At 42.1% G+C, this 18041-nt stretch overlaps 1 protein-coding gene across 7 annotated transcripts in view; it reads left to right on the forward strand.

The window, feature by feature from the left end:
* The window catches only part of LOC122564410 (catenin delta-2-like), a 1204994-nt gene that overhangs the window by 896350 nt on the left and 290603 nt on the right, over nt 1-18041 (forward strand). For all 7 annotated transcript variants that reach the window (XM_043719228.1, XM_043719230.1, XM_043719231.1 and 4 more), the window contains 2 exons: nt 1486-2029; nt 7988-8182. In XM_043719228.1, coding sequence (XP_043575163.1) covers nt 1486-2029; nt 7988-8182 — 739 coding nt within the window. The remainder of the gene's footprint in view (nt 1-1485; nt 2030-7987; nt 8183-18041) is intronic.

The raw sequence follows: 18041 nt of genomic DNA on the forward strand, positions 1-18041 counted from the left end.
TACACCAACATTTCTGTCCCAGATCTGTTGCAGTGTTCCTTAACGCAAGTTCAAAGAACAACACTTCATTTTCCACTTGGGGATTCTGTTTACTCTCTGCTCATTCCTGAAGAAGGGCCTGTGCCCGAAACGTCGAATCTCCTGTTCCCTGGATGCTGCCTGACCTGCTGTGCTGTTCCAGCAATAAAGTTTCAACTTCCTTGTTTAGTACCTCACTTTATGTCTTGGGGTCAGTTTTAGTCTGACTGCTTACCTGCAAAGTGCCTGGGAACATATTACTGTGTAAACCAACCCTCCATAACCTTCAGCTCTTTTAGATTAGATTAGATTAGATTAGATTACTTACAGCGTGGAAACAGGCCCTGCGGCCCAACAAGTCCACACGACTTGCCGAAGCGCAACCCACCCAGACCCATTCCCCTATGTTTACCCCTTTACCTAACAGTATGGGCAATTTAGCATGGCCAATTCATCTAACCTGCACATTTTTGAACTGTGGGAGGAAACCGGAGCACCCGGGGGAAACCCACGCAGACACGGGGAGAATGTACAAACTCCACACAGTCGCCTGAGGCGGGAATTGACCCGGGTCTCTGGCGCTGTGAGGCAGCAGTGCTAACCACTGTGCTACCATGTCGCCCACTATTCAAAATCTATTGTCCATACACTTGCACCAAGTTTTGTTGACCTATCATCTCTGTTTCAATGACCTACATTAGATTTTGTACTGGCTGTATCTTGAATTTGCCAGTATCATCCTTGCAGTCAAAACCCTCCATAACCTTACTTCTCACCATTTCTGTTGTCATCTCTAATCTTCCAAGATATATGCAGTCCTCAAATTTGACCTCTCACACATGTGCTAGCTAAAGAGCAGCACAGTAGTTCAGTGGTTAGCACAGCTGCCTCACAGCACCAGGGACTTGGATTCAATTCCACTCTCAGGCGACTGTGTGGAGTTTGCATATTCTCCCTGTGTCTGCATGGGTTTCCTCCAGGTGCTCCGGTTTCCTCCCACAGTCCAAAGATGTGCAGGTTAGATGGATTGGCCATGATAAATTGCCCCATAGTGTCCAGGGAGGTGCAGGCTAGGTGGATTAGCCATGGGGAAATGAATGGTTATAGGGGTAGGGTATGGGGATGGATCTGGATGGGATGATCTTTGGAGGGTCTGTGTGGACTCGATGGGCCAAATGGCCTGCTTCCACACTGTAGAGATTCTACTATTCTACTTCAACTGCCTCAGTCCTAAACCTTAGCATTCTCTCTCATGTCCTTTAAGATGCTGCTTTTAAAATTTGGACAACGTTTCATGTGGGTCTGTGTCAAACTTCGATTTGATAATGTTCCTGTGAAGTGCCTTCGAATATTTTACTCTGCGAAAGGTGCCATATAAATGTCAGCATTTGTTGTAACTTTGACTTAACATGCCACCTTCTGAAGTAAAGTTTGTCTGTTTCCCACCTCCCGTCCCGCTCACTGCAGGTTAACCGGATTGGTGACAGCAGTCGTACTTCGGGTTCAGAGAGCTCTCCATCCCACTCTGCGTCGCAGTCAAGGGAGGCTTTTGTGCCAAGCCAGGGGAGTGCATTCCGCCTGCCTGACTCTCAGCACCCGTCTTCAGTCTACTATGTCAGTGCCACGCTTCCCGCTCAGAGAGTGAGTTCTCCCATGTCCCTCCAGCGGACAGGCTCACCACCGAAGCTCCAGCGAGCGGGCTCGGCTGCAGAGAGCAGTGTCTACAGCGCTCAGCGGCTTGCCTCCCCCAAGCAAATGGCATCCCCCAGCCGCCTTTCCAAGTCCTACAGCACCAGCTCCCCAGTCAACATTGTGGTGTCCTCGGCAGCCCTCTCTCCCTCACCCCCAGCCATTGCCGCCACCTCGCCCGCGCACCAGGCCAGCTCAGTCCAGCCCAGCTACGCCACGCTGTCGCCCACCAAACGCCTCGGCCATCCGTCTGATCCATACGGCAAGCACCCACAGGACTTGTATGAGCGCTCTACTCTCCAGAGGCCTGGCAGTCTGGCAGGTAATTCAGTTTGGCAGATAGACACCTTTATCATCAAGAGAGATGTTTCGCTGTTTCCGAGAAAGTATATTGGATACGTGCAGGGAGGATTTACAAGGTTGCTTTCAGAATTGAGACAGTCCATCAATCAGGAAAAGCTGGACAAATTATGGCTCTTTTCCATGGAGGGATGTTAGGTGTTTACAATTATAGACGGATTCAACAGAGTAGTCATAGAGAAGACATTTGCAGTTGTGGTAGAGTATAAAACTAAAGACTATGTTTATAAAATAGTCACTTTCATGAATTCAGGGAAGCTAATTTACTCCCTTGAGTGGTAAGGATGTGCAACTAACTATCATGTGGGGTGGTTGAGGTGATTTGCATATCACAGCATTTTACATCACAGATTTGTTCGTGGCTATCTTAAAATAATAGCCCTTGCTAGGTAGAAACATCTGCTTAATATTTAATCCATCATAATTTAAAAGATCCCTGTGCAAAGAAAAAGACCAAGTCACTCAATATATTTAAGAAGGAAATAGATAGATTTCTTGGCATTAAAGTTGAAAGGGATATGAGAAGATGTGGATAAATGGTTTTGAGATAGATGATCAGTCAGGATCATATTGAAAGATGGAACAGAGTGAATGGCTTACTTCTCCTGCTATTATCTATGATTCTGTTTTTTTTTTCTATCAAGCCATCTCTTGATCCTTTCTTGAGTAAAAAAGTTCCAGTATTTCCTGACAGTTAGGTTAGCTTCTCCATTCTGGTGACATCTTTGTAAATCTTTCTCAAATGTTTCTGTAATGTGGAGATCATATGTGGTCTAACCGAGGTTTTAAATGGTAAAACGTAACCTTTTTAATGTTTTCCTCTTGAAACCAACTGTGATGCCTTGTTTGTACTTCTTAGGGTTTTGTTTGCCATTACTGCATAGTTTAATGATTTATACCACTAAATTCAATTGTTTATCTTCCCATATAGGCAGTTAGATTCTTCTCATTCTTTTCCCAAAAATGCAACATAGCATATATAACAGCATGGAATAGCAAGTGCATGCAATAAAGTGAAAGTTAAATGAACATGAAGGAGAAAGAAATAGAGGGACATGTTGATTGGGTTAGATAAAGTAAATTGAAATGGAGAAACCTTGTGTCGAGCATCAACAATGAGCACCAACCTGTTCCTGTGCTGTAAAATTCAGTGCAATATATTTTCTTTATATGTAGCAAACAAAAGTAGTTTAAGAGCAGTGTCTTTGGTACAATCCAGAATGGTAATGCTAAAACTGACCTTAGGTGAACCTTCCCACCATGGATACCAAAGGGCAGAGGTTAATTCTATGTAGCCGTTGTGCAGAATGTTATGTCAAAGTCTTAAGCGCCTTTTACATTCTTTAGTATTAATGTAAAGGTCAGAAATATTATCTTTATCAAGGGGAGAGGTGAAAGGTTTCTAAAAGACATGAGATGCAATTTTTTTATACAGAGTGCTTCGCATGTGGAATGAACTTGTAGAGGAAGTGTTGAATGCGGGTACAGTTACAGTGTTTCAAAGATATTTACATAAGTACATGAATAAGAAATGTTTGAAGGGATATGGGCCAAGCACAGGCATGTGGGTCAAATTTAATTTGGGATTATGGTCAGCATGGACTGGTTGGACCGAAGGGTCTGTTTCCAAGCTGTATGACTCTAAGACTATGATGAAAGGTCACAGAGTTGTTGGAGAGGGTGAGGAGATGGCAAGTTTACTCAAATGGAAATTAGTCAGTTATGTTTGCCTTTCAATTAAATCCAGAAAGAATTTTTTTTCAGCTTTCCAAGTTAAAAATGCTTTGACTTGATTGACATTCATCATAATTGTTTGCAGCAGTTTGCAGACTAGGTTGTGTTTGATTGAATTGTGCAGATTCGCCCTCCTGTATCATGTTCTGTGAAGTGGTAGAATAGGTTAGAAAGTGTTGGGAGGGAGAGGTTTGGTGGTGGAGGGTTATGTTGGTGATTGAGAACAAGCTCTTAATTTCAATTTTTCTGCTTACCTTCTTCATTTCCACATTTGTTAAGGTCTCTGCATTCCTCTAAGTCAGCCCTCTGGCCCACTCACAGTTTTCATCACTGTGCTAGCAATGACCTTGTTTTCAGCTGCCCAAGCTCTAACCTCTTGAATTCCCTCCCTAATATTTTCTGCCACACTATCTCTGTTCTGCAAAGTTGCTCCTTAAGACCATCTGGAGAAGTTGCAGCAATAGGGAGGTGATTTAAACACAAAATCAAGTCATTCCAAGATTGAGAACGGTGGTGATGGATGAATGGAATATGGTTGTAAGTTAGGAAATGGGAGGCAGAGATTTGGGTGAACAATGGAATATGTTACTGTGGGAAGAGTAACTGATTCATATTGTCATTGAGAACAGACTTGGGTGTAAAGTAGCAATACTTAATGGCAAAAGGAGAAAGATGGAAACCTTGATGTACAAGGTGATGAATGTCTGTGCTAGGGAGGAAGAATAGGCATTTGGGAGCTCAAAAAGAATTGCTCAAAACATTAGCAAGTGCTTTATTCATAAAATCTGTCCAAAATGCTTTTCTTCATTCATTTACCTTCAGAATTAAGTTAGTGACAGAGAAAATATGATCAGGAGAAGGCCATATGAGCCCCTAAAAAACTGCTACAACTTCTCAACCTCAGCATGTGAATTAAAAGGAGAGGTTGGGACCTTTTCCCACTGGAGTGTAGGAGGTGAAGAAGTAACCTTAGAGTCATAGAGGATGTACAGCATGGAAACAGACCCTTCGGTCCAATCCGTCCATGCCGACCAGATATCCCAACCCAATCTAGTCCTTGTAGAGGTTTGTAAAATAATGAGGGCTTTGGTAAGGTGAATGGCATTTGCCTTTTCTTAGGGTGGGGAGGCGTTTCAAGGGGAGAGGTGCAAGATTTATAAAAGACATGAGATGCAATTTTTTTATACAGAGTGCTTCGCATGTGGAATGAACTTCTCGAGGAAGTGTTGAATGCGGGAACAGTTAGTGTTTCAAAGATATTTACATAAGTACATGAATAAGAAATGTTTGAAGGGATATGGGCCAAGCACAGTATTGTGGGTCAAGTTTAGTTTGGGATTATGGTCAGCATGGACTGGTTGGACCGAAGGGTCTGTTTCCAAGCTGTATGACTCTAAGACTATGATTCTGTGAAAGGTCACAGAGTTGTTGGAGAGGGTGAGGAGATGGCAAGTTTACTCAAATGGTAATGCTACTTTTTCCAATCAAACTGCTATTACCTTGTAGACAGTTCATCCAAATACCCACTCAGAATTGAATCTTGTCCAAGCCAAGATATGTGATGCTTGTTCACTATCCTCCAAGCTTAGGAAAAAATATCTCATACTGAGAAACTTAAATAATAATTTTTGCATTCAGCTTTGGACTCCTTGGGAGAGAGGGAGCTCCATTAGGATGATAATGGAGGGTTTTGCAGGGTTAATTTATGAGGACTCCTTCTATAAAATTGACCTGGTGTAGAGGATTGAGGACTGACCAGATCAAACTGTTTGGAATGGTGAGAGGATGGATAGGAAGTTAAGAACAAGGGAGCATAAATTTTAAAATTTGAGTTAGACCCTTTCACAAGTAAACTCAGGAAGTACTTATCCATACAACCGTAACAGAAGTCTGGAATTCTGAACTTCAAAATGATGGGGAAGATTTGTTGCGTAAGGTGATCAGTGATGTGGAAAATGGAGTTCAAGTGCAGCAAGTAGCAGGTCAAATATAGGAAGTGGGTGTCTTATTCCTGGTCCAAACATTCCTACATGTATTAAGCATTCTGCCACTGTGACCTACAAAATAATGCCTGATCAGTCAAATATTGTATCAGAACCACTTATCATACTTTACAACAGTGAAGACATTTTTAAAGCACTTGTCTGGTTGATGGCATTTCAGGATATTCAGTGCTCATGAAGTATCGTATGTGAATGCAAGCCTTCCCTCCTTTTCGGGGTAAACCTTACCATTTCTCTGCTGAGATATTTTTGTAGTTACAGAACACTAGAACAGATACAACAAAAATAGCCTGTCATAAAACATTCCAGGGAACTCCATGATCTTCCCAATTACTGGAGGAGGAAGATTGTAAAACAGAAAGCTGAGCAGAGCAGGAAAAAGTTCAAGACAATAGATTGATTCATTTGAGCTAATTACTGCTGATTCTATCTCGTTGTCGCCTTTAATGCAAAGTAGTATTTCAAGGACCACTATAGCAATATTTGCCTTTTACTCTCAGCTCGATCTCTGAGTCAAGGCTGTGGAATTAAACCATTAATTTGAGATATTTGTTATATGTACAGCTCAATAAAAGTAACCGGGAGCCTCCTTCACCAGTTAGTGAGATGATGACCTTGCTCAGAGTTCACCTCAGGGTCAGAGCGATTCTTTAGTGCTCACAATTACATCTACTTGCACCCAGACATTATATAAAAGTAATGCTTTAGTCCAAGAAAATAATTATTATTTGCTCAAAATTGTTTTTATCAGAGCCTTGAGTACAATCCAATTTACTCCATCCAAAATATGCATTACCAGAACTGGAGCTGTTGTGCATCTGTTATGAATCATATATTCATTGACCTTATTACTTTGATATTAATCCATTGACCCAATATTGTCAATCAATAATTCTCAGTCTCCAAAGATACAGAAGCACACGGTTCCTTGTTCTCGCACATATAATTATCAAACACGTGCACACATCAGTTATCTCTCTCACAAATGCACATACAAAAGGGCCAGGTGTGTAAATCCTATTCTTTTCTTTCCCTCACACCTACACACATGTATCTTACATGTATACATATGCATTCTGAAATTTGTCTGCGCAGTGTCTCACACATTGTTTTGTCTCTCTTTTTCTCTCCTGTACATTCTATCTTGGAGATACATATTTACTCACGCATCACCTGTATGTATGTACGTAGGTATCCATACACACTTTCATTTGAAAAGGAGATACCTTTAATGACTTAAAGGGTTTGTGCTTTAAATGTTGTTGCATGTTTTGTGCATCATAGTCACCACACTTTCCAACCTGCCAGGTCAGCTGTGGTGCAAATGGATTAACTCACTCAACTCTACCCTGTAATGCTCTTTACATACATACATCTGCCTGCATTCTTCCTGCCTCTCTGTTGTTTTTCTACACCTTGCACAGTGTCCTGTCTCTTTGTGATGCAGTCAGTTATTACTAAATTAATCAATCAATTTGTTCCCCACCTGCACCCTGCCAAACATTTCAGTATGTATTGCTCTATTTGTATTGTCTTCTTCCTCCCTGGTACAGGTATTCCCCTAATGTAAGATCATCAGGTTTCCTCTCATGTTTCCTCCATTATTGCTCCCTCAATTAGTCTTGGGGGCGGGGGGTTCCCCAGAGCAGCACCATGCCAAAAGGTTTACCAGATTCTGCCTGTCTCTTGTTTGGTGCTGCATGACATCTGTTGCCTGCTTCCTATTGTACCGTGGCCCTTGTGAGTCTTTCAAAAGCCAAATTCTGTCTGGGTACCCCATGGCACTTATTGGTAAATGGCATGAATTTGCTGTCCATGTTGTGGCTATGTACCAAGGTTTCATTTCAGTTGATTTTGTTCGAATGCTATGAATCAGATATCAGATAATCCACGTTGCCCACAGTCTGCAATGGATGATAGAACCAGGTGCCATGTAAACCAAGGGGCCTTTTCAGCTTTGTCAGGTAACTCCTGAGTAGGTTGGATTGTCATCACACCCGTACCCTGACATTTCAGGATTGCTGTCTTACTTCCTAACAAAGTGAGGAATGGGACCTTGGTCTCACATCCGCCAAAGAGCTGTGCACTCAACTTGCAGGCTCAGAATCTGTCTGGTTTTTTTCTGTTTGTGCTGACTGTGGGTCTTGAACTCTCAAAGTGTTGTTTTCTCTCGTGCACCACAGCCAGTTCCCGTGCCTCCTACAGCAGCCAGCACAGCCACCTGGGCCCAGACCTGCGCCCACTGCAGTCTCCAGAGCACCACATCAACCCCATATATGAAGATAGAGTCTATCAAAAGCCCCCTATGAGGAGCCTAAGTCAAAGCCAAGGAGACCCGCTGCAGGCATCATTTGCAGGAACATATCGCACTAGTACAGGTACAGTGATGTATATAAAGCTGTCGTGCTTATCACCGAGCTGGACTCTATCACTCTAGCATTGTATTTTGATAAGTTATACACCTGATGCTCCTGCCCTTCTCTGAAACTTTAACATGCATCATAGCTCCTAGTGAAAAGCCTACACATAAAACAAAGATCAAGCTTGCACTGATAATGCACCCTTGCTGACCTCAGGACATTCTAAAGCGCATCACAACAAATTCAATAATTTTGAAGTGTGAAATTCTACTGTGATGTAGAATATGAATTTGCATACAGCAAAGTCCCACAGGCAATGCTGAGTTAATGACCAGATCATTTAGAGTCATATAGCAGGGAAACAGACCCTTCAGTACAACTTGTCCACACCAACCAGACATCCCAATCTGACCTTGTCCCATTTGTCAGCATTTTGCCCGTATCTGTCTAAATCCTTCCTGTTCATGTACCCATCCAGATGCCTTTTAAATGTTGTCATTGTAAAAGTCTCCACCACTTCCTCTGGTAGCACATTCCATATACGCACCAAGCCCTGTGTGAAAAAGTTGCCCTTTGGGTCCTTTTCAAATCTTTTCCCTCTCACCTTAAACCTATGCCGGTTCATTTTGGACTCCCCCATCCTGTGAAAAGGATTTTGGCTATTCACACTATGTCATGCCCCTCATGCTTCACCCTATCCATGCCACTCCGCAGAAAGGATTTACAAAGATATTACCGGGACTAGTGGGTTTGATTTATAAGAGAGTCTGGACAGGCTGTGGCTTTTTTCCATCATTTGTCATAATAATGTTGATTGAAGGATAAATATTGGCTTGGATACCAGAAAGAACTCCTTGGCACTTCTACAAGTAGTATGGCTGACCCATTTGTAACCAGTAGAGAGGGCAGGCGGAGTATGCAAGGAACAGTAGTTGCTATCCTGTAGATGCACCACCCAGCCCCACCAATAGCACACCTCTGGTGGATAAACATTTATTCTGATCATCAAGGTATTTTCAAAAGCTGCTGCTGGACAAGTTTGAATTATGGTTTTGTTTGACTGAATTAATTAGCAGGAACTGTAAGTAACTTCCCCGTTACTTCATTTGGGACTATTCAGTTTTCAAGCATATGGCAGTTAGAAAAGTTTCCAGGAAAATAACAGATTAGCAAGAAACTTATTTTGTTGCACTCAAAAAAAAAAATGCCATGAGAGACAAATGTATCTTATCTTTAAAGCCACTATTATCCAGTGCTGCCTCAAAGCTCGACAAAGACTTTTCCAAAATATCCTTAGTCCAAAAGGTGTGCAGCTTTGGTGTATTGGTCATGTGAAATTCCCAAAGTGTCCAGGAATGTGTAGTTCAGGTGGAGTGTCGAAGAAGCAGTGCTCCGAAAGCTTAGGGTTTCAAATAAATCTGTTCAACTGTAATCTGGTGTCGTGTGACTTCTGACTTTGTCCGTCCTGGTTCAACATCAGCACCTCAGCATCATTGTTTAGATCGAATAGCCGTGGGAAATGCAAAGTTATAGGGATAGGGTAGAGGGGTAGGTCTGTGTAGGATGCTGTTCAGTGGGTTGGTGTGGGCTCGATGGGCCAAATGGCCAGCTTCCACATGGTAGGGATTCTGTGATTTGATGATTCTGACCTAATATACCAGGGAACAAATTGTCCAAACCCTGTAACTGCTGATATTGGCCACCGTTTATTTCACACAGCCATTATTTTAGTCCGGTTTAGGTAGGCTAACTCATCGTGGAGTATTTATCACATCACTATCCACACACAAGGGCTGTGCTTCCATGATCCTCCATGATTGGTTTAGTAAAACTTCCCACATCAGTCATGCAAACTGACCTTTTCACATCCAAATGGATGATTCCTGACAGTCAGTCAAACAACCTTTCTCATATCTCCAATATTTTTATAACTACTCAGCAAAATGTGTTGACAGCAATTCTTCGAAAAACACACAATTTCTTTACTGCTCCTTGGATGCTGCCTGAACTGCTGTGCTTTACCAGCACCATTCTAATCTAGACTCTGGTTTCCAGCATCTGCAGTCATTGTTTTTACTTACACACTTTCTTTAACTCGCTATAGTTTTTCTCCCTTGGTTGCTTGTGGAATTGTCCTGGAGATTAATCTTCACTTTCTGGAGTCTCCAAGACAAAACCTGGAGAGATAACAATCTGAAGTAGAGATGATTCAGCTATGTGTTGTGTCTTGCTGGTTTATTTTTTAGATTAGATTACTTACAGTGTGGAAACAGGCCTTTCAGCCCAACCAGTCCACACCGATCCTACGAACAGTAACCCACCCAGACCCACTTCGCTCTGACTAATGAACCTAACACTATGGGCAATTTAGCATAGCCAAATTCACCTGACTTGCACATCTTTGGACTGTGGGAGAAAACCCACGCAGACCCTGGGAGAATGTGCAAACTCCACACAGGCAGTTACCCGAAGCTGGAATCGAACCTGGGACCCTGGTGCAGTAAGGCAGTAGAGCTAACCACTGAGCCACCGTGCCATGATCATCCAGGATCTGCCACAGACTTCCAAAAATGGGAAGCTCGTGTTCACAAACTTGATTGTGTGTATGAGGCATGTAGCTGGCTATGTGGATTTCTTCCTTCACGTTCCACTGAGAGTAAACTTCATCATTAGCTTGGCTTCTATTTCTTGAGAAACTCACAGTGGACGTGGTGAAGCTTGACTTGGCCAACAATCCTGCTTAAATAAGACAACGGCACTGCTGTTTGATGCCAGCCTGACAGTGGCAGACATACAGAAATTAACTCATCGGGGATTTCACTCAGTGTTCAAGAATATGTTGATTATGTGGAATGGAAGTGAAAGGATGTGATTGTTAGGGAATCTAGCAACGGGGAGAATCTTAACGATTGGGTCAAGGGAAACGAGGAACGGTGGAAGCTATACTTTTAGAGTAGAGAATATACTAGGGTAATTATGTGCTCTAGAGCAGGAGAATAAATGGGCAAATTGAATAAGAGGTAATGTAAGGCCAAGGCTGGGCATGGGAATCTAGGTGGGAGTGGGATCAGAGAAAAGCACAGAAATAGATGGAAAGTTGATACTGTAATGGTAGTGTCACTGGTCTAGCAATCTGTAACTGCAAACCAATAATCCAGGGATATGGATTTGAATTCAAACTCAGTGAAAATCTAGGAAAGAAGGCTACTCTAACTGTGACCATGTAACATTGGCAGGGAAATGTAAAATAATCATATGAAGAATTTAGAACCACCAACTCTTCTAAATCATCTCATAATAGAATACATTGTAGGCAATGTGTTCTGCAACTAGGAGGGGCCCTGGATCTGAAATAAAAACACAGTGTTGGAGAAACTTTGGTAGCTTCTGTGGAGAGGGAAACAATGTTAATGTTTCAACTCCAATACGGTACTTCTTTAGGCCCTAGATCTGTTTGCAAGTTGTCTGTACATTGCAAAAGCTGAGGGAATTGAAAGAGAACCTGAAAAATACTATTGTATCAACACTCAGTCAAGACCTTAGCTCGGGGAAGATGGGGGGATAACTTCAGAATCAACTCTTCACATCAATATCCAGATCATGTCTCATCGTTCATTTAATTCTGAAAAGATGGGCACCTAAGAGTCGCCAACAACTCACATTCACAAGGGCATGCAACATTCTGTAGCCAGTGGCACACACCCTGACAGTATGCAGCAGGTCGTTCATCCTCTTCGGGCTCTAAAGCCACATTCTCTTGAGATGCCTCCACACCTATCTCTGAGCAGCCAACTTTGACAGTCATGATGGCCTCTTGATGCCATTCCGAGAACTGAGAACCTTCCTTCTTTCTTGGACAGCCTGCTCTAATAATGCTAAAGTGTGGCATCACATTTTTTTCCTGGTGTATGACATCTCTGGATGGTTGGGGGTGATGAGCAGAAGTTGTGTGAAGCTCTATGGTTGCAGAGAGTGAAGTGCTGTGGGGGGTTCCTTTGAGCTAAGATACCGGAAGTTAGGGTCCCAAAGTTCCTGGCAGGGGACTGAAACCTCTGCCGTTTGCCCCTGAAATTTGACATTTTACTCATGTATGTATGTGTAATGAGATGAGAGAAAAAAGTCATTGCACAGGAAAACCTAAAAGCTGCTTTCTGTTTTTAGGATCACTTCCATATAAGAACAAGGTTTTGTCTATAGGCACTGTACAACAGAGTAGAAAAATATAAAGGAACTGTAGGTGCTCTTACAGTCATGAGTTTGGATGATCTTATTTAATTTCCTCATTAGGCACTGAAGTGGAAATCTCACATTGAGAGACTGTGTGTTGGTTGGCAAGAAATATGGAAAAGAGCAGTCAAATGGTCCACTGATGGATTAGAGCTGAGATATACACCAGAAATCTTCATGGAGTTGAGTCCACTTTGGGTTAGAAATATAATGCTGTATTAATGTACCTCCTGGCTTGCTATAGAGAGTGTGGTGCTGGAAAAGCACACCAGGTCAGGCAGCATCTGAGGAGCAGGAGAATCAATGTTTTGGGCATAAGCCCATGATGAAGGCCTTATGCCTGAAACGTCAACTCTCCTGCTCCTTGGATACTGCCTGACCTGCTGCGCTTTTCCAGCATCACACTCTCGATTCTGATTCCCAGCATCTGCAGTCCTGGCTTGCTATAGTCATGTGAACGTCACCATGAGGCACTCATCTTACAGCTAGCTCCATAAAGCTGACCTGTTAACATGTTTTGCTCGTTTAACTTTGACATGACCCATATTTGTAGGTAAACCACACTCCTGGACTGAAAACTTCCCAACCTCAATGTTGTTCAGAGGAGAGGATGCTTGTTTAGTATCTAAGCATGTTGAAATGGACCATAACTGTCATTGGCGCTGATGTAACATTGTCCCATAACTGCCAACAGTAATGATTCAAGTTGGTGTGTTCAAAATTAATGCATATTTTACAAAAGGAACCTTTTAATTTAAAAGGCATTGTCCAGCTTGCTTAAAATGTACGGTGGTAATGAGGCCTGCTGATATGTAGAGACACTAATTAGGCAGCTTGAGCTTCACAACAGTGTGTGGATCACGATTTACGCCTGCACACTGTCAGTTCGGTAGAGACAAAACAGACTAGTGGATCTCTCATTAGAGCAGAAAGTGAGGACTGCAGATGTTGGAGATCAGAGCTGAAAATGTGTTGCTGGAAAAGCGCAGCAGGTCAGGCAGCACCCAGGGAACAGGAGAATCGACGTTTCGGGCATAAGCCCTTCTTCAGAAGGGCTTATGCCCGAAACGTCGATTCTCCTGTTCCCTGGATGCTGTCTGACCTGCTGCGCTTTTCCAGCAACACGTTTTCAGCTCTCATTAGAGCAGACAAGCAGGAGGCTGGAAGGCCACAGCAAGCCAGACAGCATCAGGAGATGGAGACGTCACCGTTTTGGGTGTGACCATTCTTCAATCCTGAAGAAGTGTTACACCCAAAACATTGACTTCTCCACCTCCTGATGCTGCTTGGTTTGCTGTGTTCTCCCAGTCCCCTGCTTGTCTACCTTGGATTCCAGCATCTGAAGTCTTCTTGTCTGTCATTAGAGTAGCATCTTCGCCTTCAATTCACAGGCTCCTGCCCCAGTAATCTACACACGGATATTGCCATTCATTTCTGTGCAATGAGAGTCTCAGAGTGCGTAGACACTTCCACTCCAGCTGGCCTCTTCAATCTTTCCTGCATTCTCTTCGTCTACTTATTGTTTTATTTCTTCAATGTTCTGGTGATCCCCTGACCAATCTCCCATCTTCTGCCTTAAGTTTGAACTAATCCAAAATTTTGCCTGTCCTTACCCTAGCTCATAACAACAAGAGTCAAGAGACAGTGTATTCCTGTTAGTGTGAAGGGCATGTCTGGTAGGTATAGGGAATGCTGGATGACTAGGGAAATTGAGGTGTCAAGCGAAAGGAGGCATATGTCAGATGTAGGCAGCTGGGATTGAGTATATCCCTACAAGTGTATAAGGCAGTAGGCATATACCCAACAGAGAAATCAGGAGGGCAAAAAGGGGACATGAGATAGCTTTGACAAATAGGGTGAAAGAGAATCCAAAGGGATTCTACAAATATATTAAGGTCAAAAGTGTAACTAAGGAGAGAATACGGTCCCTTAAAGATCAATAAGGCTGCTTATGTGTGGAACTGCTGAAGATGAGTGAGTTACTAAATGAGTATTTTGCATCAGTATGTTCTGCGGAGAAGACTATGAAGCTGGAGAACGTGGAGAAATAAATAGTGAGGTCTTGAAAAGTTTCCGTATTAGAGATGAAGAAGTGCTGGGCATCTTAACATGTGTAACATTGGATAAATCCCGGGACATGATCAGGTGTTTTTTGATATTTGTATATATGATTTGAATGTGAATAGAGGAGGTATGGTTAGTAAGTTTGCTGGTGACACCAAACTTTGTGCTGTCGTGGACATTAGTTCTCCTTCTGGTCATCACCTGTATTAAAAATCCTCAACCTCATTTTCAAATCACTTCACCCTTCCCTAACACTGTAGACTCCATCAGCCCTATGCCCATCAGAAATCTGTGGATTCCTCCAATGTTGATCTCTTATCCATCTGCCACTTCCTTCTCTGCATCTTTGACAGTCATGCTATCTAGACCCTAAGCGACAGAAACCACTCTTCTCCTTTTGGATGCTTTTTAAGGCCTCCTTTTACTTCTGTTTGGTCAGTTGTCTGAATATTTCCTTTTGACTCGTCAAGTTTTATTCTGCAGTGTCTTCAGACATATTTATTACATTATTCTAGATGCAAGTTGGTATTTTTTCTTAAGCTACTTTCATTTTGTGGCCAGACCATTTTTAGACATTTACCTGTCCAACGATGATATAACACAACTCCCCACAAGAGCCCCTTTCAAGCCAGTTTTAAAAGTATGGTTAAGGAAATTTGCTAAATATTTGTGACTCTGTAGGTAGATGACTCCTATGAATTTTCTCCTTCCATCTAGGGAGAATTGTCTGTGAGGTATTTTTAAGCACAAGTGTTGCCTGTGATGGGAAACATCAGTTAAATATAAATAAATGCTTTGACTTGAATTGGAAAAATTGCTTCTGGCATTAATTATGATTTACCTACTGTGCCAGGGAACTAGGGTTGGGCAGAAATAAACAACTTTACCAAAAACAATCCCCTGCAGAGTGTTATAAATTGGTCAATTTGCAAGATTATAAAGGATGTAACCAGCCAGTTGAAAATATCTGTTACAACAGGGCAACAGTGAGGTTGCATTGGAGCATATCCAACTTGTGAAGGATGGAGTACAGCCCGTGGCCATGTCCCTAGCTGATGATGTGCAGGAATTTGTCCTGAAACCTTATATCTACTCGTTTTCAACACTGAAGTCGTCTTCCTATTGCTTCTGAAAATTTGGCAATTGTGTACTTGAAAGGAAGATTATTAATTCATCTAAGTTTCATTGCTGTTCATTTTTGGAGCAATGAGTACAATCTGACAATCTGTTCCATTCAGCAACCCCATGTACAGCACTCCATAAAGGGGCTCTGAGATCTGAGAATTATAACAAAGTTAACAATTTCAAAGATAAACTAAAGGCATAATAAATGCCATGGGCAAGTTCTTATCAACATTAGCTTTAACAGCATTGCCTATCCTTCACTGCATCTTTATGAAATCAACAGCTGTGAGCCAAGATTGTGTTGTTCAGCCACTCACAAGCTCCTTCTCAAGCGGAGCATTTTCTCCCAGTTCTCTATCTCAATGTACTTAACAAAACCTGATCAAATTCAACTCCAGGCTTCTCAGGCTGCAGGCTACTCAAGGGATGACGAAGATGAACTTTGGATAGACATATCCTTAATACTGTCGTGACATCTTCTCTTTGTGCTTGATAAACTATATGATCTCTAGGGCTTCTTTAAGAAGACAGCTGCAATTGCCTCTTCCCTATGCAGTATCCCCCTCAAACCAGAGCTTAAGCATCTGGCCTTGGAATACATAGTTTTTGGAGCCATGGGTACATTTAATGTCATTACACATTAATATTTTTTATTGAATGTGGTATTTTGTGTAAGTTGGTCAGATAGTATATGTTGTTAGATTCTAACCCAGAGGGTTGAATGAATCATCTAGAGAACACAATAAGTCCTTTTATTGCAGTTTGTGAATTTTTATTCTTTCTTTCACATTAACATCAGTAATAGAGACGATGAAGTGATTGAATTGGTCCCACTGGTTCAGGGATGTCCTTCAGGAAAGGAAACATGGGATCATTGAACTCAAGAGTAGCAGTAGGCCATTCAGCCTTTCGAGCCCTGCTCTCTTATTCAATAACATCATAGCTGCTCCAGTTGTGGTCTTAACTCCATTTTCCTGTTTCATAACACTTGGCTCCTTTGTTTACATGTAATTTCACTCCCATGCCAGCAGGTTTGACTCCTAACTGCTCCTGAAAATCACTCTGTGTAAACTTTTCTGAGCTTTGCAGTGCAACTCGTCCTATTTTTGGCACCCGGTGACTGAATAAAACATGTCTATGTCAGGTAAATGCATTTAATCAGCAGGTTGAGACTGGTCTGCCTAAGACTTGTTCGTAGGAAGTGAAGTATCACGACTGCTATGTTGTACAGGTCAGCTGCCCATGCCATTTCACAGCATGAAACAATACCTTGAATGGAAGCTGCCTATGCCAGGCCAGGAGCTTGCATTCCTTATCTTCAAATGCGTAGAATTGCATTTCTGATCATCCAAGTAGCAGCGATATCTGGATAACGATTGAACATTTTTTTCAGTGATCCAAAATTTGGCCCCTTTAACTTTGGAGGAAAATCATTTGAAAGCCCCATGAAAATCTATGTAAACCATTTAATACTGAAGTTACACCAGATTCTAACTGAAATCTTGGTCCTTGACTTTGCAAGTTGATGTAAACAAAAAACACACACAACATAATACTGCATGAAAACATGGGATCAGTGATGGTATTAGATGTGCCCGAAACGTCGAATCTTCTGTTCCCTAGATGCTGCCTGACCTGCTGTGCTGTTCCAGCAATAAAGTTTCAGCAGCAAACAAAAAGCACACACAACATAATACTGCATGAAAACATGGGATCAGTGATGGTATTAGATAAGTTGCCATTGGATATTTAGGCAGGAGGTTGAGGAGAATTCCTCACACAACAAATTGGTAATGCTATAACTACTTGTTTGATTGTACAGAACCTGAGTATTGCTGCAAAAAGAAAGTGCTCATATTGCAAGAGTTCACCCATTTTATTGAATTGCAGAGCAGTCTCATGAGGCTCAGTAGCATACTCCTGTCCCTTTTTCTTACATTCTTTTCAAACAAAGGCAGAAAAGCAGTTGAAAACTTATAGAATGAACAACGTTTTAAAACAGATTAGCAATTGGAGAGAGTTGATGTTTCAAGTCCAAAGAGTCGTCTTCAAGTCTCTTCTTCAGATGCTGTCAGACCAACTGAGTTTCTCCAGCATTTTTATTTATTTGAGATTTCTGGGACAAGGAGGTTGAGAGGGATCTTACAGAGGTTTATAAAATCATGAGGGGTGTAGGTAAGGTGAATAGCAGGTGTATTTTCCCAAGAATGGGGGATTTCAAGACTGGGAGGTCATACTTTTAAAGTGAGATGAGAAAAATTTTAAAAATACATGAGGGACTTTTTTTTTACACACAGCGTGGTTTGTGTGTTGAATGAACTTCCAGAGGAAGTGGTGGATGTGGCTACAGTTGCACCGTTTAAAAGTACATAAGTTTGGAGGGATATGGGCCAAGCACAGGCAGACAGGACAAGTTTAGTTTGGGATTATGGTCGGCATGGACTGGTTGGACCGAAGGGTC

The sequence above is a fragment of the Chiloscyllium plagiosum genome, chromosome 29 (genome assembly GCF_004010195.1).
Source record: "Chiloscyllium plagiosum isolate BGI_BamShark_2017 chromosome 29, ASM401019v2, whole genome shotgun sequence".
Taxonomy (NCBI): Eukaryota; Metazoa; Chordata; class Chondrichthyes; order Orectolobiformes; family Hemiscylliidae; genus Chiloscyllium; species Chiloscyllium plagiosum.